Source organism: Bombyx mandarina, chromosome 09 (genome assembly GCF_030267445.1).
Source record: "Bombyx mandarina strain Sakado chromosome 09, ASM3026744v2".
NCBI lineage: Eukaryota > Metazoa > Arthropoda > Insecta > Lepidoptera > Bombycidae > Bombyx > Bombyx mandarina.
In genome coordinates, this window is record NC_143216.1 from 12,023,607 (window position 1) to 12,046,569 (window position 22,963).

Genomic DNA, 22,963 nt, shown 5'->3' on the forward strand with positions numbered 1-22,963 from the left:
TATAATATCTTTAACAGCTCCATTTTATTACTTGTAAAATCAGTACCCAGTAGCAAAACCTTTGTTAGTAATTACCGCTTGACACCGATGTGGCATAGACATTATCAGTTTCTGACATGTTTCGACAGGAATGTTTGCCCATGCCTCACAAAAAGCTTCATGAAGTTCATCCAAATTTGTATTACGATAAGTGGCAACTTTTTTCTTGATTTCGTGCCAAAGGTGCTCAATTGGGTTGAGGTCCGGGCTATTTGCTGGCCAATCTAGCACCGATACAAACTGATTGGTAAGAAACGACTTGACTGAATGGGCTGTATGTTTCGGGTCGTTATCCTGCTGAAACGTCCATATAATAGGGAGATGCTCCTCAGCATAGGGAAGCATAGTTTCTTCCAATATTGCCTTGTATTGATGTTGGTCTAAGTTACCCTGAACTTTCCTCACAGGTCCCACTCCACGTCCAGAAAATGAACCCCATATTTTAAGGTTTCCACCGCCATGTTTCTCCTTTTTTTTTGTGAATCTTGGATTCATTTCCGCTTTTACAGGACGCCGTACATATTGCCTTCCATCTGAAGAAATCAAATTAACCTTGATCTCGCCAGAGAGAAGTACATGTTGCCATTGGGCGTAGGTCCAATGTCCATATTTACGTGCAAATGCCAAACGAGCATTTCTATGTTCTTTCTTCAACAACGGTACTTTGCGAGCCACTCTTCCGAACAACCCTGCTTCTACCAAACGTCGTCGAACGGTCCTCGCAGATACACCGGCTCTTGCGTTTGCCCCAAACACTTCCGTGTTTAATTAAAATAGAGCCTAGAAACGGATCTTTCTTAGCTAACCTGGTTATCATTCTATCTTCTTGCGGAGTCGGTTTTCTCGATCTTTTTGTTCTGGACACGTTTAAAGCTTGAAATGTTGCACTGCATTGCATACCATAGTTTTTGAACAATTTAAATGTTGTGCTATCCTTCGGTATGACCAACCACGCTCGACAAACTTCATGATAATTTTTCGTAGTGTCGGATCGCAACTTTTATTTTTGCCCATTTTTCTTCAAAATAATTCTCAAAACTTAAAATAAAAAATCTGGATTGCCGCCAAAACGACCACTAAACAATAAGAAAAGAAACAAAAAAGTATTAAAATTCAAATTTTTTAATTAGAACGCAATACCTCAGTGTCCCTAATTAAATGGCCAGCCGGCATTCTTTGAACCAATAGCACTATGATATTGTATCAGCTATACTGTAAAGAGGTTTAATGTTTAAGAAGTTGTTATTGTTTGTATAATCGCGCACATAAATGACTAATTACACTTACATGTAAAAGATATGGAATATTGCTAAGACTCGTTGGAAAATAAATAAAATATTCACAATTTGGCTTAACTAGAGATTGTCCCTAATTAGTTGACCACGACTGTATTATACATGTTAAATATCGTTTATTATCGCCATTTGTTTTTCGTATTATCCATTACGTAATTCCTTTTTGTAACAACAAAACGAGCACTTACATGAAAACAATGACGAATGTCAAAGTTTTTGTTTAATTTTAAATTAAGAGATGGCTTGGTTATTTTAGTTAAAGATTTTCCATAATTTTTTTTTTTTGTTCATAGGGGGCTGGTTATTTGAAACGGGCTGATTCAGAGAAGCTACATGAGATCTTCTTGAAGTACGCCACCGTTGAGAAGAACGGTGAGAAGCATATCACAAGCGAAGATTTTGTAAGAAAATATCTAGGATTATTCTCCGAAGGTAAGACGGTACTGCACTTTCTAGAAGACAGCAATAAGTAAATAAAGATGCTAATAAATAAATAGTAAACATTGACCTAGATGATAGGGATCTGATTGGTAAATGCTAGGTTATACTAATAACTAAAGCCCATTGATATAGAAATGCATTAAAACAGCTAATCTTCTATGGATTAACTGAAAATTAAAACCATAGTTAACAGTTGACGTTTGTGGATAGTATCAACGGTTTCCTTGTATTTTTCCAATCAGTTGTCTCATAGATAAGACATGTACTAAGTATATACGGGAATATGGGTTCACTTATTTTGTTGCCCATGCGTGTTATTTGCAACGTAATTAATTTTAAAATTAAGTGGAATTAAAAAAAAACATGTTAAATGATTTTGATGTGAATGATGATGATGAATGATTAAATGATGAGATTTCAAAAATACTATTATTCTTAGTACCTACTGTCTTTGTAATTATTTTACAAAACTAGTAAATAGTCTGCAATTCCAGGAGAATAGAGTTACAGTTCATTTTTTATTTTTTTTATTGCCCTTGTAGGCAGACGAGCGTACGGTCCACCTGATGGTGAGTGGTTACCGTCGCCCATAGACTTCAGTAATGCCAGGGTCAGAGCCAAACCGCTGCCTACCGTTAAGTTCTCTGCACAAGCCTCGTTTGAAGAAGTACATGTCATAGCGGTGTCATACTGATGGTAGGACCCTCTTGTGAGTCCGCGCGGGTAGGTACCACCGTCCTGCCTATTTCTGCCGTGAAACTAATGCGTTTCGGTTTGAAGGGTAGGGCAGCCTTTGTAACCGACACCTTAGAACTCATATTTCAAGGTGGTTGGCGCATTTACGTTGTGAATGTCTATGGACTCCAGTAACTACTTAACACCAGGTGGGCTGTGAGCTCGTTCACCCATCTAAGCAATAAAAAATAAAATAAAATAAATTGCGCTCGCCAAACAACTTTAGTTTTGTTAGGTCATTTAGGCTCCCACACTTATTAAAGGTTAGGTCATAGCTCTTAGTGACATCGTTATTTGGAGACATAATTTCGTATAAATGCACGGTGGAGAAAAGGAAATCATCAATAAAAACCGATGTTAAAGTCTAATGTAATTACGATCGCTTACCGCTACTGTTACCGACCAATATATAATAGGTAGCTGATTAATTAGCCAATCTGATAGGACGTAAGTAGCTATTGTTGCGATACGTTTTAAAGGTTTTTGTATTAAAACTGTTGGGATGATGGATTTTAAATAGATAGCATTCTTTTAATAAGTTCACGTAAATTGTGCGTTGAATTGAGAACAGAAAAATCGCCTTTTTTTGGCTATAGTTACCTATAGTACCTTTAACTACCTTTTGTACCTATTACTATCTTTTTATTTATTTTTTATTGCCGTATAGGCAGACGAGCATACGGCCTACCTGATGGTGAGTGGTTACTGTCGCTCATGGACGTCAGGAAGGCCAGGGGCAGAGCCAAGCCGCTGTCTACCGTTTACTATTAGGGAACCGTAGAAAATCGATTTAATAAAGCTATTAATTGCAGATGATTTCAACAAAGAATCGGTCCAGCTCATCGCTGGAATCGTCGACATGGACAAGGACGGTTACATATCGTTCTCCGAATTCCAGGCGTTTGAAGGTCTGCTGTGCGTGCCGGACGCTCTGTACAAAACCGCCTTTCAACTATTCGATACGAATGGGAATGGACTTGTTGCTTTTGGTAAGTGTGATGACGTGATCTGGCTTGTTTTCAATCTTCACGACCTGCCTCATTTGAACCCGTCTAGGTAGGTGGTGTCTCGGAAAATGGAGCATAAAATATTTTTATTTTATTGCTCAGATGGATGGACGAACTCACAGCCCACCTGGTGTTAAGTGGTTACTGGAGCTCATAGACATCTACAACGTAAATACGCTACCCACCTTGAGATATAAGTTCTAAAATCTCAGTATAGTTACAACGGCGGCCCTAACCTTCAGATTGAAATGTATTACTGCTTCACGGCAGAAATAGGCAGGGTGGTGGTACCTAATTACGCAAATAATAATTTTGCGGGTTTGATTTTTATTATACCATATTTTATATTCCTTCACCGTGGAAGTCAATCGTGATCGTAGAGTTGAGTACGTATTTCATTGGAAAAATTGGTACCCGCCTGAGATTCGAACACCGGTGCATCGCTCAACACGAATGCACCGGACGTCTTATCCTTTAGGAGACTATAGAATTAATATTAATTTATGCTTTATGTGAAAACGTTACCAGAAGACGTTGCATTGTGAACACCACCATCCACCGTGATGCGTAAGGTCGAATTCTGAATGACATTGTTTAATTAGTATTATTTACTCGTTAAGCCTTAACGTATGGCTGCTTCGCGGTAAAAACAGACAGAAATCGAATATAAGAAAGATACTTTGAAGGGTTTTGGGGTATCGGTAGTGTGGGTGGCCTTTTTTGCATATTTCTATTATAGTCCATATTTGCATATTGTCGCTGTCAAACCAAAATCTGCTATGTGCAAAAACTCTATTTTGAATTAACGAGTAAAAACATTTTCGTTTAAAATTTTATATGAAGGTGAATTTTTAAGAACTGTATCAAATGAAAGCTATAGATAACTATTAAAGCTATAAACACATAACAGTTTTTTTAAACGGTAGATACGGCTGTGAACCATACGAAAAGGTCTCAAACAGTAAAAATCTCAAAAAGTGCACATAGCAGATTTTGGTTGGACAACGCCGATATTTGAATAGACTATTATAGTCCGGCCGCTGAAAGAATATGCTCGTGGCAGTCCTGTAGATGATGTAGCTTTGAGGTGGCGTTTTGTTTACGTTGAATTTCATTGTCTATTTACCCTACTGACTGAATGATTATCGCTGAAAAATAAGCTATTGCGTCAACATGAGATAAATGCTGAAATTTTCCGCTAAATTTGGTATTAGTTTGATCGCATTCCCTCAACGTCTGGACTGTATCTAGTATTCATTGGTATACGCGCAAGGTGTTATAACCCTGTCGATCCATTTTTATCCGTACATTAAGAGATTTTTTTAAAAAGATTCCGTATTTATGCTTCGTCGACATTTACATATGCTCTTGTCGATAAACTCGTAACAGCTCTTAACAAAACCAAACCTGTTTTAATTTTAATTTTAAATAATCCAATATCCGAACTATTAATCTTGAAGGAGCAATTTTCAATTAGTGGGTAGCCGTCTTCGCGGATACCATTATCTAACACGGTAGCATTTGCCTAATTTGTTTTGCGTTGGTTCGTTCCACTATCAACCAGTTTTTTTCATCCGTTTTTTTGAATCAGTAAGTATATGCATACCTACTGCTGTGTTGCGATTGCTACTCGCTGGCGGTCCCGAAAATTCCATTCCAAAAAAGATATTCCACAAAGTCCATGCTGACTAGCGTTTTTGTAATCCAATGAGTTTCTCGTCGGATTTTCTCAGTCGGTTGCGTTTCAGATCGGGTTGTAGATTCTGCGAAGGACTGCTCTTGCTAGGGCCAGTATTAGCAAATTCGTAAAGTTAGAGCTCCATGAGCTCATTTACTCGCCCGGTTACGCTAGTCTAGCCCCGTAGGTTACCAGTGTGCCTATGGCCATTTTTTTAACTGTCTCGATAGCGTAAAAGTTAACTCAAATTTGTATGGAGCTGGAATGTTTGCCTACGTTTGCCGCTAGGGGCGCTGTTCCATCTGCATACAAACTTGAGTTAACTTTTACGTTATCGAGAACGTTAAAAAACTCGCACTAATCACACTGGATAGGTAGGATTTTTTTGTCAATTACAGATTTGTTGAGTCTTGTCAGAACGCACCCAGTTTGGCTGCGCTGTGATTCGCTGTACCACTGCTCTAATTGATCTCCATCAGAAATTATATTTACCTAATACAAGAAGGTCCGTTTACCATGACTTTAATCAAAAGAATCCTTTTTTATATTTAATTTTATTGCCTTCGTAGGCAGACGAGCATACGGCCCACCTGATGGTGTGTGGTTACCGTCGCCCATGGACTTCAGCAAAGCCAGTAACAGAGCCCAGCCGCTGTCTACATGCTCTATGATACTTTACGTCCATTTTCTAATACTAATGACAAAAATAATAGAATCTTGAAAAAAAAACAATAATAAATAGTACTCTACCCTCCCTGTATTGTACTAATCTCGCAACAAAACAACATTCAAATGTCTAATAATAATACCTTATACTTTGAAACGTCAGAAAAAATAAATCACAGTAAAAAATGCGAGAAAAAAACCGTAAAAGCAGTTTTTTGTCTACGAATAAAGTGCTTCAAATAAAGATAACCTTGTAAATTCTGCGCAAGTTGTCATCGCAACGAAACTCAATGCTCGTAGCGTGCGCCTGCCGTGTTTGTTTATTTGAATTGTCTTTACAATTCATCATGCAAATGCGCTTACTCAATCACTGATAATGACGCACTATCAGTATCAAACCACCATAATATCTACCGATAAGATCAACGATCAACAGAAAACTGTCTGCTTTAGTGTTTAACAATTTAGATTGAAAAGGGATCAAGATATCGGAAAATACCGCTAGTGTTACCGGAATACTTGGAAAATGATTTTTATATGGGTCGAAAGTCGACTGTAATTAATTGTATTTTTTTTATTTTATTGCTTAGGTGGTTGGACGAGCTCACAGCCCACCTGATGTTAAGTGGTTACTGGAGCCCATAGACATCTACAACGTAGACGCGCCACCCACCTTGAGATACAAGTTCTAAGGTCTCAGTATAGTTACAACAGCTGCCCCACCCTTCAAACCGAAACGCATTACTGCTTCACGGCAGATATAGGCAGGGCGGTGGTACCTATCCGCGCGGACTTACAAGTGGTCCTACCACCGCGGACATACAAGTTTGAACATTACTAAACTTCTTTAATCACATATTTCACCAAGACTACAATAAACACAAATAATATTAAAGACAAACAATATGCATCTATTCTCAATTTTACCACAAACATAAAACAATAACAAAAGTTTGACAATAATCAAAGAGTTTATATATGTGTGTTGTGTCAAATACATAGTAGTGTGTGTAATGTTTTTGGTTATTGATTAAAGTATTTTTTATGCACATATGAAAAAAAATGATGCATATTGCACTTCTTTTCTATATTCTCTAAAGTGTGGGCAATTTCATACTCCTCCGTCTGCGCAATTTTCGTAAAAAGGGCTACAAAGTTGTTTTTTTTTCAACCTATTTTTATGGTCTAGAGAGACCATGACAGCGTCATCGGGCTAGTAGGTGAGGGGCAGCCGTTGTAACTATACTTGAGACCTTAGAATTTATATCTCAAGGTGGGTGGCGCATATACGTTGTAGATGTCTATGGGCTCCAGTAACCACTTAACACCAGGTGGGCTGTGAGCTCGTCTACCCATCTAAGCAATAAATAAAAAAAACTTATTAATGTGGCTGTCTCATTAATGTAGCACAGTTAGGGAAACTAAATTGACATGATTTAGAAACGGAAAAATACTTGCGGTTTTCCTTTTTCCCTCTTGTCACGATTACACGCAATAAAAAAAAAATGTAATTGTCTTTTATTGTATTAATTCATTCTGGAGTATTCGATATCATTACTGTATAAATTTTATAGACGAATTCGCCGAGGTTATGCGAAAAACGGCCCTCCACAAGAAGCTGCCCTTCAACATGGAGAGCACGTTCGTTCGCCTGTACTTCGGCAAGGATAAGAAGCGGCTCGTAACCTACCCTGAGTTCAGTCAGTTCTTGCACGACTTCCACGAAGAATACGGAGTCGAAGCGTTCAAGAAATGCGACAAGGAAGGCACCGGATTCATCACAGCCGGCGACTTCAGAAATATCATGATGTCGGTGAAGAGCCATCTTCTCACAAAGGATTTGAAAAGCAAAGTCATCACTGTGAGTATAGCATCGTTCAAAACTTTTGTTCTCCCTAAATACAATATTTGATAAACACATCATGGTTTGCTAGTTCACAAAATAAAAACGGTGCGAGTGAATGAAGTGAAACTTCTGCTTCGAGTATTGTGGTTTTCTTCATTTTTCATTCTTGAATCAGATTGCTCTTGTAATAAGGGAATGCTGCGTATAAGAGATGCGACATCTGTAACATTTATATTACATATATATATTAAATTATAGACAGAAAAATAAATTATATATTTTTTAAAATACTTCATTAAAATATTGGACGCTACTCGTTGCTAAAGCTCGCGCTGGCCTGTAATTACAGGTATACTACGCGCATGTGTTCGAGTGCCACGCATTCACTCTCGCTCAATCTCTTTCTAGTATGGTAGCGTTAAACATTTAACGCAACATTGTTAGAAGTTTCACTTCAAACAAAAAAAAGCAGTAATTCTTAAAAAAATCTATTCCAGGCCTCTGGTTTTCCGCAAGGCGAGCGAAAGATCAGCTTCCCTTACTATATGGCCTTCAATTCATTATTAAACAACATGGAGCTAATCAAGAGGGTGTACCTCAACGCCACGAATGGACACCGCACGCAGGAGGTCACCAAAGAGGAGTTTCTGCACTCTGCCCAGATGATGAGTCAAATCACGCCCCTAGAAGTGGACATATTGTTCAACTTGTGCGACATTCTGCACCATACAAATGGGTGAGCCAATATCGATATTAATTTCCTGTGGTAAAAAAATATATACATACAGGGTGTCCCAGAAAGAATGGATAATCCTGAAACACCTCTTAGTAGAGATGTTGGGGACACAAAATAAATAATAAATAAAATGGCAAGTCCAAAGCAACAAAATGCAACAACGATTTGGAATTGGATCGACCAGAATAATTACCGTTACACAAAAGAAAATGTTCTGGAATCTTCCTTTAGCAGATTTTTTAATTGAAAACTAATCCGAGGCTCTTGTCACTTATGTTCGGAATCGATAAATGTTTATCTGGCTGATATTTCAGACAATCACAGCCTCGAATGTCATGGCTTAATTTAGTCTTAGATTTTCGAATAGGAACGGTTTGAAGGGATTATGTAAAGCTCTCCCTCTTTAAGAACCATTAGCTGGTAGATATCTCAATTGTTGAGTTAAGCTCGCCATTTTATAACTTTTCGCAATTATTGTATTGTATTAACTGTGTTTACAATAAAGATTAAAGAAAAAAAAAAAGAGACATTCGCTAAATTGTATCTGGCAATACCAAGCCAATTCATAATTCCATTTTCACGATCGTTTGGCGGTAAAAGCAAAGTGTTACCAGCCGTAAAATAATTTAAAAGAATTACGCAGATAGCGTTTCAGACGTCACGTTTCCTAATTAATAAAAGTATCGCATCGACAATAGATTGGTCAAAGAAAAGCTCGGATAAGCTATCTTATCGTTTTACGATTTTCTATTCACTACCTACGTTCGTGTCTTATCATTTCCGTTCTTATCATCAATATCGACTTATCAAAACAAAAACGCCGGAGATCTTTTTATACTACTTTAGCAATTGAATTCATTGAATGAATTGAAATTGATATGCATATTAATAAATTTTCTATCGTTGCCTTTTCAACAATAATAATATGGTTTTTTCAACAATAATAATAGGGTTGGCTCACGATAGGGTTGGTTGGCTAGTCAGATAATAGTGTCACCATGTTACTCAGTCGTCTATAGACACAACAGGCGCTCTATTTCATCCAATCCAGCCAGAAATGCTTACAAAAAGACAATAATATTAATTATAATGTCATTAACGTACCCTACGCTCAAATTACCAACCGACAATTTTAAACATAATAATATGTATCCCATACGTGGCTTAGGACACATTCACATCAACCAAGGCAAAATGTGTCTAGTCAATGCAATTTAAAATATCAAACACTTATTAAATGGATGTAAAAGCTTGTAGATGTTTTCGTTTAATTTTTTTTTGTTTATTGCTTAAATTTGTTGACGAGCTCACGGCCAAACTGGTGTTAAGTGGCTAGCGGAGCCCATAGACATCTACAACGTAAATGCCGCCACCCACCTTGAGATATGAGTTCTAAGGTCTCAGTATAGTTACAACGGCGGCCTTACCCTTCAAACCCAAACGCAGTACTGCTTCACGGTAGAAAGAGGCAGGGTGGTGATACTTACCCGTGCGGACTCACAAGACGTCCTACCACTAGTAATTACGCAAACCACAATTATGCGGGATTGATTTTTATTAGGCGACTAATTTTTATTTCTATTTCTTCTCCTTTTTCTTTCTTTTCTATAAATCAGAAAAAATCACTATTACATAATTCATTAGGTCTAAAGGAAAGAGAGGTTTTTTTTTTTTTTTTTCCTACCTAAGCTGAGAGCCTTGAGAGGCTATATCAGCGTAACCCTAACTTTTGTAGGTGAGCTCACGGGGCTCAAACCTGATGACGTTGCTAACACGAACCCTAGCAAGAGTCGTGCTTCGCAGAATCTACCACCGGATCGGAAACGCGACCCACTGAGAAGATCCGGCGAGAAACTCAGTGGGCTGTGTCTGAGAGTTAATTTACTCGTCGAGCCCTTCGTCGCAAGCGACGGGTTCGACGAGAACGGTGACCGGTGCTTGAAGTACCTAAAAGCACCGTTAGTGGATCGGGAGGATCCGAGATGACGTGTTTTGGGCGTAGTCGACTGCTTTCCATTCTGTCCGCAGGATCGGGAATGTAGTTACCGGCGGCCACGATGAGAGGGTTCTCGTGTCGTGCCGCTTTATCGAAGTGGCGCATGGACGCCGACTGTAGATACTTACTGATGGACTCTAAGTCCAGGTCGTCATGGAGGTCGACGTTCCTGACGAACCACGGGGCTCCGACGGCTATCCTGCAAAAACGGGATTGAATGATTTGGAAGGATTTTAAGTGTATGCGGGCCGCGTGAGCGAACACTACACTTGCATAGGTCGTGACGGGGCGTATGCAAGTTTTGTAGAATGTCACCTTATTTCTAAGGGACATTTTACTTCGCCTACATATCATCGGGTAGAGACGTCCTAGAATGAAGGCGGCACGGTCGCGTACCGTCTTAATGTGGGGGCGGAATGTCATCCTACTGTCGAGGGTGACGCCTAACTATTTGACCTTCGGGGCCCACGGTATGGGCTGGTCGAACATCGTGATCGGGCGAACGGCGGGGGCGGGGGTATTGACGCGCCTAGTCGGGAGGGGGAAAACGAGAGGGATGATAGTCCAACTGCTGAGAAAATAGGCACAGTCCAAAATCTCATCGAAATTGAGTTTGTATGACGCATGTCAGCATGTCGATTGAATTGAATGGAATCAAAGGAAACTTGAATTCTATACTATCGAAAAATTAAAAATAACTTGGTTATGTTACACCAAGATATTTCAACTGGGTGATTTATTTTGATTTGATTTTTTTAATCTTCAATAATAACAGCAATATAATTTGTGAAATTATAATAAGAATTAAAAATAAAAAAACAATTATAATAACTCTGCTTTAGGCACCTAGTTTATTTCACACATAATATTTATTTAAAGTTATGATTTACAGAGTATCAAAAGCATGTACAAATTTGGCCTGTTCAATTTATTGACATTAACCTAACATTGTTCAAATTATCTTCTATACTAATATTACTATTTGAGATATTTGTCATGATACTATTTAAAACTAACAAGTATTTTTCTCCAATAACATAATTGAATAATTAATTATATTATCAGTATGGAAATCTTCAAATCAATTAGTCAAGTTTTGTCGACATTATTCTGGTACATTCAATAAATAACTGTAATATTGGAATTGTAGATAAGACAACTGAGGAGATAAGCATTTCTGCATTTCAATTGTCTCCATAAAGCGTATCATGGTTGCAAAGCACTATATCAAAACAAATGTTGCAATTCTGATTTCCTTGTGGATGAGTTAAATATAATACAACAATAACACAATGCTAAATAAAATTTAGATTATTATAATATAACATTACTAGCTGACCCGGCAGACTTTGTAGTGCCTCAATCAATAAATAAAAGACCTAAACTTTTGTATAACATAAAATAAACAAAAGGAATCCGTCCGACAAGGGACACATCAAAGGAAAAACAAAATTGTTATTTTTATTTAATTCCGAGCATTTTCATATTTATTTACCTTTTAAACCTTCTCTGGACTTCCACAAATAATTCTAGGACCAAAATTAGCCAAATCGGTCCAGCCGTTTTCGAGTTTACCGAGACTAACGAACAGCAATTCATTTTTATATATTAAGATTATTTTATTAGAGTTAAAATTCTATTTTTTCTCTTGCAGTCGCATTGTGTACAACGATTTGAACTCCATAACGCCAGAGCAATACTTCAAGCAGGTTACACGAAGAGTAGCAGAAATTAAAGCTGTTTCCGTAAGTAATTCAAAAGCTTAAAACTCAATATTGTCCGGCCAGAGGCCGACCTCAACTGACATAATTTTAATGTGATTATAAACTAAGTAAGTTGTAATAGCTTCAATTTATATTAAATAAAACCATAGAAACGTCACTAACTGACAGGTCTGTATTTTGTTTCTTTCAATGCGCAAAAGGAGGAGGTAAATATGTGTAGGAAACCGTACCGTTTTGTAAACTGTATGGAATTAATGGTGAGTCCTGGTTAAAAAGGTCCTTTATGTTATATATTTATATATAATATATATATATATATTTCAATTATATTTTGAGACGTTTGTTGCTCGTTTCGTAGAACTAAATGAATAACCAAAAATAAAAATGACGTTATCCGTTGCCAATGATAAATGCAATGTCTGTAATATAAACTGTAGATTTTTTTGAAAAAAATAATCACATTTTTATTTTTGGTGAAGCCATAATTCATTTTTCTATGACTTACTTTACTGATATCTTGACCGATTTGTATTGTGTGAATTTTCATACAGCTTTCATTCATCAGTCCATAGATTATCCATAATTTTATAGAGGACTTCTAAAATTATTGTCATCCTAAAGTTACAAAATATGGTCACACCTTTAGAATATATTCCCGCTTCCTCTGTGACATCGCGTTATTCTCTTTCAACTATTTAATGACTGATTTTTAGAAGTCATAACTGTCAGCTATTGCTACAGCAACTGTTGCTCATACCTGTCCACGGACCCCGAATGTCTTCTTTATTCATTGGGATGAATTGGATAAAACTCATTATTCATTTCGTGCCAGAACTGAACTATGGTAATACGTAGTTGAAACCCTTCTTCTTTGTCCCTTATCCCACTAGGTGGGGTCGGTACAGTCTATTCCATTCTCATCTATCAGCCGTCATCTCAACACTCACTCCTTTCTCATATCGTCATTCACACACTCCATCCATGTCTTCTTCGATCGACCTCTTCCCCCTCTATCTTGGACTACCATTTCCATACATTTCTTAGTTGAAATAGGCGATTTAATTTCGCACTCGATTCCATCTCTCGTCCGTGAGCACGCCAACTGTGAAAGTATTCAAAAGCTATTTTCAGATAACTGTAATCATTAAACACGCCGTAGCTTAAATCACAATTCAAATGACGAAATTTTAAATTAAAACCACTTTAACGGTTGCAACTGGTGTTTGTTTGAACGCTTAAACATTTAGTTAAAATGTTATGTCTCTACGACTCGCGAAAACCAATAAAAATGACGACATTTAATTTTAATATTTTTTTTAATAATTCACTAAATGCTATATTTCAACATTGACCATTTCACTGAACGTAATTTACTTTTTTAAAGGATTTTTTTTCTCACTCACAATAGTTATAGATATTTCAATCTGAATATGTCGTCAAATAATTGTTATACTGTTTTTTAACTTTCTCTAAATATGTATTCAATTAAATAATCATCATTAGTAGATAACAACTCATAAACATGTAACTATACTGAGACTTTAGAACTCATATCTCAAGGTGGGTGGCAGCATTTAGGTTGTAGATGTCTATGGGCACCGGTAACCACTTAACATCAGGTGGGCCGTGAGCTCGTCCATCCATGGAAACTTAAAAAAAAAAAATGCTCCAAATCATCATGACAAATTTATCCCATATAGTACTGTCACTGAAACTTCATTTATAAGTACCACCACCAGTATACCAAGTGGAATATTATATATATTTTTTACCCTAAACACATACTCAAAGCCATTTTGAGGATAACTCTTTTAAAGTGTCACTCACATTATTTTTATTTCGAGTATTTATAAGTGTTACCATAGTACAAAAAACGTTCGAAGATTTTAGAAATGCGGTAAATACTTTTGTTTGTTGCAGAGCCCGGAGGAGAGAGGTGTGCTAATACAAATCCTAGAGAGCACGTATAGATTCACGCTAGGTTCCGTAGCCGGGGGTGAGTTGTCGCACTACTAGCTAATGTTGATTTATTCAATACCACCATAACGAGGGGTGAAAGCTCCTATTTGATTTAAGCGAATTTTTGCAAATTAACATGAGAGCCACTTAAAGTTTAAAATTTGGAAAACTTTTTAAGCTATTTGAATGGGGTAAACATAATTAAAGTTCTAATTAAAAACATCGAATTGTTGATACTAAATAAAACGGACTTTCATAAGTCCATTTTATTGACGGTGCTTTTAGGTACCACAAGCACTGGTCACCACGAAGGGCTCGACGAGTAAATTAACCCATAAACACAGCCCACTGAGTTACTCGCCTGATCTTTTCTTTTGACTCATGTCAAAGAAAGATGTCGCGTATCAAGCGAAATGTCGTTTAAACCAAATAACCTTTCACCATTCGACATAGATTTAAGACCCACAGCTGACTATCCGTCCTGTGCCCCAAAATTGCTTTAAACAAAAAATATACTCGTAGAGAGAGTACCAAATAAGTATATATGAGGCCGTCAGCGCAAAAGTGGCCTAACCCACAATTCATATTCGTGCTTATGTATTGCAATTTATTTGAAACAACAAATTTTGATGTAAAATCATCCATAGATAATAGATGCCTTTGTAAACATAATTTTAGCGCGTATTTTTTTGTCTACGAAGTATTGTAAAGGTAAATTCGAACCTCATTATCGCCATACTAACTACGGTAAGCTTAGGCCACTTTTGCGCTGCTTTGCGGGTGTGATGGTACGAGTGTGGGATCACATTGCCGAAAACTCAAAATAATAGTTGAGATTATCAAAACAAACGTTTATTTTCGCTGTAGCAAACAAATTTATGGAGTATCACTAATGATCAAACGGATAGATTGAGATTGGTCGAGAAACGCGACAAGTTCGCTACAGCGACTCACGTGACTAAACACGTAACGACCGTTCGGATCGGCGCTCTCGTACAGAATGATCGCGGTATTTTCTTTACCGCAAAACTACATCTCCAACGTCAACTGTCAAACCGTGCCAAACTTCAAACTGTCGGAAACTAGTGTTGCCATCGCTGTTTCGGCTTTACTCATGTGGACGACTTGACGTTTCCGACTAAACTTAATTGATAACATTTACTTTTTTTTTTCTACCCTATTCTGATAGCAGCGTTACCCTAGCGTATAGGTAAGCTCTCGGGGCTCAAACCGGAGATGTTGCTAACACTGGCCCTAGTAAGAGCAGTGCTTCGCAGAATCTACCACCGGATCAGAAACGCGACCCACTGAGAAGATCCGGCGAGTAACTCAGTGGGCTGTGTCTATGGGTTAACTTACATGTCGAGCCCTTCGTCGCAAGCGACGGGATCGGCGAGGACGGTGACCGGTGCTTGAGGTACCTAAAAGCACCGTTAATGGATCGGGAGGATTCGTAATGACGTGTTTAGGAACGTGGACTGTTTACCATTCGGTCCACAGGATAAACAGTCACTGAGACTGCGGCATATGTATATATATATAACGTCTATAATGTGTATGTTGGTTGTTACAGCCGTGGGAGCCTCGGCGGTGTACCCGATAGATCTAGTCAAGACCCGGATGCAAAACCAGCGCACCGGCTCGTTCATCGGCGAAGTGGCGTACCGAAACTCGTGGGACTGCTTCAAGAAGGTGATCCGGCACGAGGGCGTGTTCGGCCTGTACCGGGGCCTCGTGCCGCAGCTCATCGGCGTTGCCCCGGAGAAAGCCATCAAGCTAACGGTGACTACCCTCTTGATATATCATACTATAACCTTATGGTAATAAAATATCATACTATAACCCTCTATGGTAATAATATATCATACTATAACCTTATGGTAATAAAATATCATACTATAACCCTCTATGGTAATAAAATATCATACTATAACCCTCTATGGTAATAAAATATCATACTATAACCCTATGGTAATAATAAATCATACTATAACCCTATGGTAATAAAATATCATTTTATTACACATCCAGATTATTTTCAATATCTGCACACATCAAGGACCGATGAAAATACATTAATATTCATCTATATATAACTTCTTCAAGGACGATTTTTTTAAAGTACGAACATTAAGTTAGTTGATCATTGTAATGTGTAGTATCCAAATTGTAATTTGTTCAATTTAATTTGAAAAAAATTCAATAAGAAAATAATACATAAAACAAAACATAGTGAATATTCATTTTAAAAAATCGGTCCATTCGTATGTGACGTTTAATTAAATATATAAATAATAAAAAAGAAAAATAATGCCACAGATATGGTTCTGAAGAGGTCAAGTCAAAATAATCCTTATGAGATTATGAATTTTTCATTCGGTTCTGCTCTTAGATCAAATTGTTTATTTACTTACAAATGTTATATTGGTAACAGGTCAACGATTTAGTTCGCGATAAATTCATGGACAAAAAAGGAAACATATCATTGTACGCTGAGATCATCGCCGGCGCATGTGTGAGTGTTATTTACAAATTAAAAATATAATCATTTAGTTTTAAATCTGTGGAACCACTCACCATCAGGTGGGCTGTATGCTCTCATCTGCCTACAAGGGCAATAAAAAAATAATTTAATTTCAATAAGCAAAAAATTTCAAAATTTTGACCTTTGCTTGTGAATAATTTAGCTGAGACTATGTTATTATATCGCAGGCGGGCGGTTCTCAAGTGGTGTTCACGAATCCCCTGGAAATTGTCAAAATTCGTCTTCAAGTCGCCGGCGAGATAGCCGGGGGGACCAAAGTGAAGGCCTGGTCCGTCGTCAAGGACCTCGGGCTCTTCGGACTGTACAAGGGGGCGAAGGCCTGCCTCCTCCGCGACGTGCCCTTCAGCGCCATATACTTCCCGGCCTACGCTCATGTTAAGGTAGGGTTTTGTAGGTAGGTTCGGCCCCGGGCCCGAAAAAAAAAAGAAAAAAGAATAATGGTAATTGTTCCAAGCTTTGTATTAAAAACTATTTTCTTCTCTTGCTTATCTGCCTTATTGTTATTTTTTTTTAAATATTTGTTTTATATATAATTTGAATAACATAAGAGAAAATGAACTTTAAGGCTTCAGCGATTAAGGTCGATTTTCAATTATTCAGTAACAAAATTGTGTTGATCCTCTGTTGGATTAGGCAGGAATAAACTGCCCTTGTTTGAGTATATAATCTCAACATTATTATTCTAAAAGGAAATGGAAATTAAGCTGAGTCACCAACCTAAGGACAAATAGTCGAGACTTAATACTTTTTTCATTGTTTCATTAAATTTGTACCATTGCAACACGGTTACCATTTGCATTGTTATTCCATAATATATGTATTTGTTGACTGAATTATATCTTTTTTAGTATTATTTCTTATTGCCTGTTAAATATTCTGTTAACGATCAAGTGTGGTAGCAAATATTTTGAAACATATAAAGAAAAGGTATGTGTGTGCTGTGATATAAATATCTCGTCGCCAAATCGAAAACTTTAATAAATTGTGTTTTTTTTTAATTAGTAAATCACAACGAACAATAATGCTAATTTTACGGTTAATTTATTATATTGTTACGCGGGTAATAGTAACGACATCTATCGTCGAATAGCAGAAACGAATATCAAGAGAACTAGTAAAATCGAGAACGCTCGAGAAGTGCAACGCCATCTATTATCAAATAGCGCAAACACATATCGAAACGACTAGCCTTAGATAATGTTTTCGATAATTGTAGAGATATCGCATCGACTATAAAAGCGATGCAGAGATGACACGAAGGTAGTTAGTAACCGGATCTACTTGAAGCGAAACAGCGAACGGATCACCTGAAGTGAATTATGTGTTTTAATTTGTACTTCAGTTAAAATTTTATTTATCCCGAACCCCAACGCGTAACGGTATTTAAGATTTGGTATTCGAATACCTAAACCGTAATACATAAACGTTAAAGTTTAATTTCGTTTGCCATTCGCGAACGCCGAACCTGATAATTGTGATGAAACCCCCGAACGTTTGGTCGCAGGCTAAGTTCGCGGACGAGAACGGCTACAACCACCCCCTGACGCTGCTGGCGGCGGGCGCCATCGCCGGCATCCCCGCCGCCTCGCTCGTCACCCCCGCTGACGTCATCAAAACCAGATTACAGGTACGCTATATCAATACACAACATTTGGACAGACTGCTTGGATATTATATGTGTGCTTATGCCCTAAACACGTCTTTTTCCCACGTTTTCAAAGGTAACATTGCTCATAGAATTAATGGAACACTTTGAAGATGTCCGTAATTGCAATTGAATTTCGATAGTTAAGCTAATTTTAGATGTATTGAGACAAATTAACCGAGCAATAAAATAGGAATTATCTTTCACGATTTAAACCAGTTTTTATATTTCATGGAGGAATGAAATGAAATATTGTACGTATTTAACAAATGTTCACGAATGACTTCCACGTTGAAGGAATAACATCGTGTAATCAAAATCAAATCCGCAAAATTATAATTTGCGTAATCACTGGTGGTAGGACGTCTCACAATAGGTCCTACCACCAGTAATTACGCAAATTATCATTTTGCGGGTTTGATTTTTATTGATATATGATATTTGACTACTGCTGTCTATACATTGCAGGTGGTGGCGCGGTCCGGACAAACAACTTACAACGGAGTTATAGACGCGACCAGGAAGATATACGCAGAGGAAGGCGCCAGAGCTTTCTGGAAGGGCGCTATCGGTGAGCTTTGTGATGATACCCACCCTTGTTTACGATTCTATATAGACTAGCCGTTACCCGTGGGCCTACTCGCATCGTGAAGATAAATTGTCGAAGATAGCCCATGTCATCACTGTCTTGACTTAACACTATAATAAAAAAATAAAAAAAAATCAATTCGTTGTCTCTTTGCGACGTGAAAGAAGGACGAACAAACACTTTCGCCTTTATTATATTAATACAGGATTTATATATGTACTCAGAACTTACAAAAGTTTATGTGTACGTTAGCATTCTTAAAACGTATAGCGCTCGGGCTACATTAGCGGGCTACGGCAAATATTCGTGCTATCGCCATGAGTGTGGCCGAGTGGATCGTTGCAACGCAAAGTAATCGGGCGAAGACTTTTCCGACCTATGTTGATGATAGCCTTGAGAGAGTCTATTTCAGCTTCTCCTGAGCTCACGGGGCTCAAACTGGGTGTGTTACTAACATTGGCCATAGCAAGAGCCGTGCTTCGCAGAATCTACCGCCGGATCGGAAACGCGACCCACGTAGAAGATCCGGCGAGAAACTCAGTGGGCTGTGTCTATGGGTTAAATTACACGTCGAGCCCCTCGTGGCGACCGGTGCTTGTGGTACCTAAAAGCACCGTTAATGGATCGGGAGGATCCGTAATGACGTGCTTAGGGCGACGTCGACTGTATACCATTAGGTCTACAGGATCGGGTATGTAATTCCCAGCGGCCACGACAAGAGGGCTTTCATGTTGTGCCGCCTTCTCAAAGTGAGGGCGAAGACGATGTAATATCGGGGCATTGTCGGTAAACTGGCGCATACCAAAGAGATTTGTCGCGACAATATTCGCTTTGATGGCTATATCTACGTCGCTTCAGTGTCGACCAGACTTTGATGCGGTACGAAGGTGCTTGTTTTTTTCTACACCATGGAGTGGAGTAACAAAAAAGTGTTGGGATTCATTCAATTGTAGGAAATGGAGAGTATTATATGTAACACACCGCAACACAACTCGGCACGATGTATCGCGTCATCGCGACACTAATCTTCGCCCGCTAATATAGCCCCAGCATAAATGCCTCACACGAATGTTCCATAAGCTACTAATATCGAATTAAAACAATTAATTGTGTTTTTTAAATGAACAGCTCGCGTGTTCCGCTCGTCGCCGCAGTTCGGCGTCACGCTGGTCACGTATGAAATATTACAGCGACTCTTCTACGTCGACTTCGGAGGGTCGTGAGTATTAAACATGGGTCTTAAATGTCGGAGCTTACATTGCAAGTGGCGTTTGGAATAGGATGAAAGGAGCTGTCATATAAAATGAAATTTTCACTAACTCCCAGAGCCCATAGACATCAGCAACGTAAATAAGCCCCTATCCACCCACCAGTAGACATGAGTTCTAAATCTCAGTTTTATAGTAGAACAGCTATTCTAAAAACCCCTAATAAATAAGCAGGGTGATGTGGTACCTACCCGCGCGGGACTAAAAATTCGTAATCACAAAAATTGTGACTTTAATCGCGATTTTCATTTTTAAAATTACACAATGATAATTATATTTATTTATCGTGGAAATCGTTCGTGAATGTGTGTTAAGTTAGAAAAAATTGTACCCTACGGGATTTCAACACTGGTGCAATCGCATCGCTCGATACGAATGCACCGGACATCTGATCCTTTAGACCACGACGACTTCAAATTCGAATCGAGATTTTCGAAATGTATGGCGGTTCAGGTTAGGTTAGCCGCACTAGGGTCAGCGGAAACTAACGCTTCACTCGGTTTCTAGTCGTCCAACGGGCTCGGAGCTCCACGTGGCGACCCCCATCGAGGAATCGATAAAGAAGCCGCACCACATCGGCGGCTACCAAGTGGCCCTACCGGTACTGACAGGACTCGAAACCAAATTCGGAATCTCCCTGCCGAGGTTCTCGTATCCGAAACCAGCGCAGCAATGAGTGAGCACTAGCCGAATAATCGATTAGAAACATTCATATATAATTTTTTCTAAATATCGATTCTGATAATCGATTAGGATTAACAAAACTATAATACTATATCGATTATGAAAATTGATTCTGATAATCGGTTAGGTTTAACAAAACTATAACGCTATATCGATTGTGAAAATCGATTCTGATAATCGATTAGGTTTAACAAAACTATAACGCTATATCGATTGTGGAATCAGAAACGTGTCAGTGAGAATGTTGTTCGATTATAATATCGACTATTGTGTAATTGAAATTGTATATCATTGTAATAGTGAAGTTCGTCATCCTCGTATCGATATTGGGATGTTCAATTGAGATTCGGTGTTTACTTTCAGATTTGTATATTGTTAACGGTTTAATCAGTTTTAAGAGTGACCAAACTGTATTTAAAAAAAAACTTGCTTTGATAACACGCTCGCGTACGATAAAATGTTTATCGATATCGATAAATTTTAACGGAATTTGGCCAAATGTGATTTTGAAAATATATAATCATATTTACAAATGCCTAGCTTACCTGCGATATCGATTTTTGTATAAACGATTCGATAAGACGATATTGCACTTCGATAGTAAGTTAGATAGATAGAAATAAAATAACAAAAAAAAACAATAGTGTAATATAATCGAGTAAAAAAATCGACATTTTGAATATTTAGATAGAATTTAAAAAAAAAAAAACGAGTAATGGCCAGTCAAACTGCCCTCGAGATTATTATTCATGTTCTTTGAAGACATTTTAATGATTTATTGAAGTTTTTTTTTTATATTATATTCTTCTTTTTCTCCACCTTATCCCACTATGTGGGGTCGGCACAGCTAATTTTTCTCTTCCATTCTCTTCTATCAGCCGTCATCTCAACACTCACTCCTCTCTCTCTCATATCGTCATTCACACACTCCATCCATGTCTTCTTCGGTCGACCTTTTTTTTATATTATATTACATTTAGAAATCCTTTATTTTAGGTTTTAAGAGCAAAGTTCCGTGTATTAATGTGCCGCTGTTGAGTTTGAGCTATTATTTGAGTTGACAATTCTATACGAACTAATTAATGTAAGGCCTATTGATTTTTTTTTTCATAATTACTGACAGATTATCGAGAACATTGTGTTAATAAAAAATGGTGCATATAAATCCTATTTAAAGGGAAGCCGGTGGCAAAATTAAACAAAGAATTCCCAAAGAAATATATATTAAAAAATACCGTCAGATGTGTTAACACATTTTGCTAAATTACCGTTTTAGTTTTGATTTATAACACTTTAAAGCTCTCAACTATAGTAATCAGGATTAAAATAACTTTTCATCAAAAATCAATCATGCCTTTAAAAATAATATTTCTAGTATTTTTAATAATGTTCATCAATCACGCACGAACTAGTGCTTAATCCCACAAAGTAATTTATCAAGGATATCCTACATATACGAAAATTGCCAATATAATTGCTCGACCGAGGGCCATGTATAGTTTTGGAAATGTTGATTGTCATTTATATCTGTAGATAGGAAGGGAAAGATAAAAAAATATAACATAAGTCAACAACTGAACGGTGGTTCTTGAATCGGGTGGTCTAATCACAGATATTAATTAAAAATTGTATTACCACTACATTTAAAATAAAAAAAATAAAAAAATAATTAAAATGAAAAAATTAAATAAAATATTAGTAAAATTTTTCTTTTCATAAAATGCCCCAAAGTTGAAATAGTAACTTTGAATGGTTAAGTAAATAAAATAACTTTAAACTAAAGCTGGGATCGCACGACATATTTGTGATTAACTAGCAAGCGAAATAGTAGTTATGAATAAAATATTCTTACACAGTTATCACTTCTTCATATGTAAGTTTAGTACTAGCAAGATGAAACTTTGTGAAACAAAAACAAGCTATGAATAAGTAATTTATCACTGTTAATCTTATAAAATTGATGACATTTTAAGCTTCTTATATATTAGCTCGTAAACGAAACAGTTTTTTTTTTTTCGAAGCAATGCACCTCCGCCCTTTTAACAGGCCGATATAATCGTATCAAAGTGAACCAATAAAGTAAATTAAAACTTTTTGAAGAAAATGTACG

The 22,963-nt window shown here is 37.4% G+C and overlaps 1 protein-coding gene across 7 annotated transcripts in view; it reads left to right on the top strand.

Moving 5' to 3' along the window:
* The window catches only part of aralar1 (calcium-binding mitochondrial carrier protein Aralar1), a 29,083-nt gene extending 6,589 nt beyond the window's left edge, over window positions 1-22,494 (top strand). For 3 of the 7 annotated variants that reach the window (XM_028177296.2, XM_028177298.2, XM_089729916.1), the window contains exons 2-15: window positions 1,628-1,766; window positions 3,323-3,499; window positions 7,436-7,722; window positions 8,205-8,443; window positions 12,094-12,184; window positions 12,364-12,420; window positions 14,084-14,159; window positions 15,696-15,904; window positions 16,557-16,637; window positions 16,835-17,047; window positions 18,172-18,294; window positions 18,781-18,883; window positions 20,030-20,120; window positions 20,677-22,494. In XM_028177296.2, the coding sequence (XP_028033097.2) occupies window positions 1,628-1,766; window positions 3,323-3,499; window positions 7,436-7,722; window positions 8,205-8,443; window positions 12,094-12,184; window positions 12,364-12,420; window positions 14,084-14,159; window positions 15,696-15,904; window positions 16,557-16,637; window positions 16,835-17,047; window positions 18,172-18,294; window positions 18,781-18,883; window positions 20,030-20,120; window positions 20,677-20,845 (2,055 nt within the window). In that variant the 3' untranslated portion in view covers window positions 20,846-22,494. The remainder of the gene's footprint in view (window positions 1-1,627; window positions 1,767-3,322; window positions 3,500-7,435; window positions 7,723-8,204; window positions 8,444-12,093; window positions 12,185-12,363; window positions 12,421-14,083; window positions 14,160-15,695; window positions 15,905-16,556; window positions 16,638-16,834; window positions 17,048-18,171; window positions 18,295-18,780; window positions 18,884-20,029; window positions 20,121-20,676) is intronic. The other 4 variants (XM_089729917.1, XM_028177297.2, XM_089729919.1 and 1 more) reach the window with 2 other exon arrangements.
* Window positions 22,495-22,963: the final 469 nt, after the last annotated feature.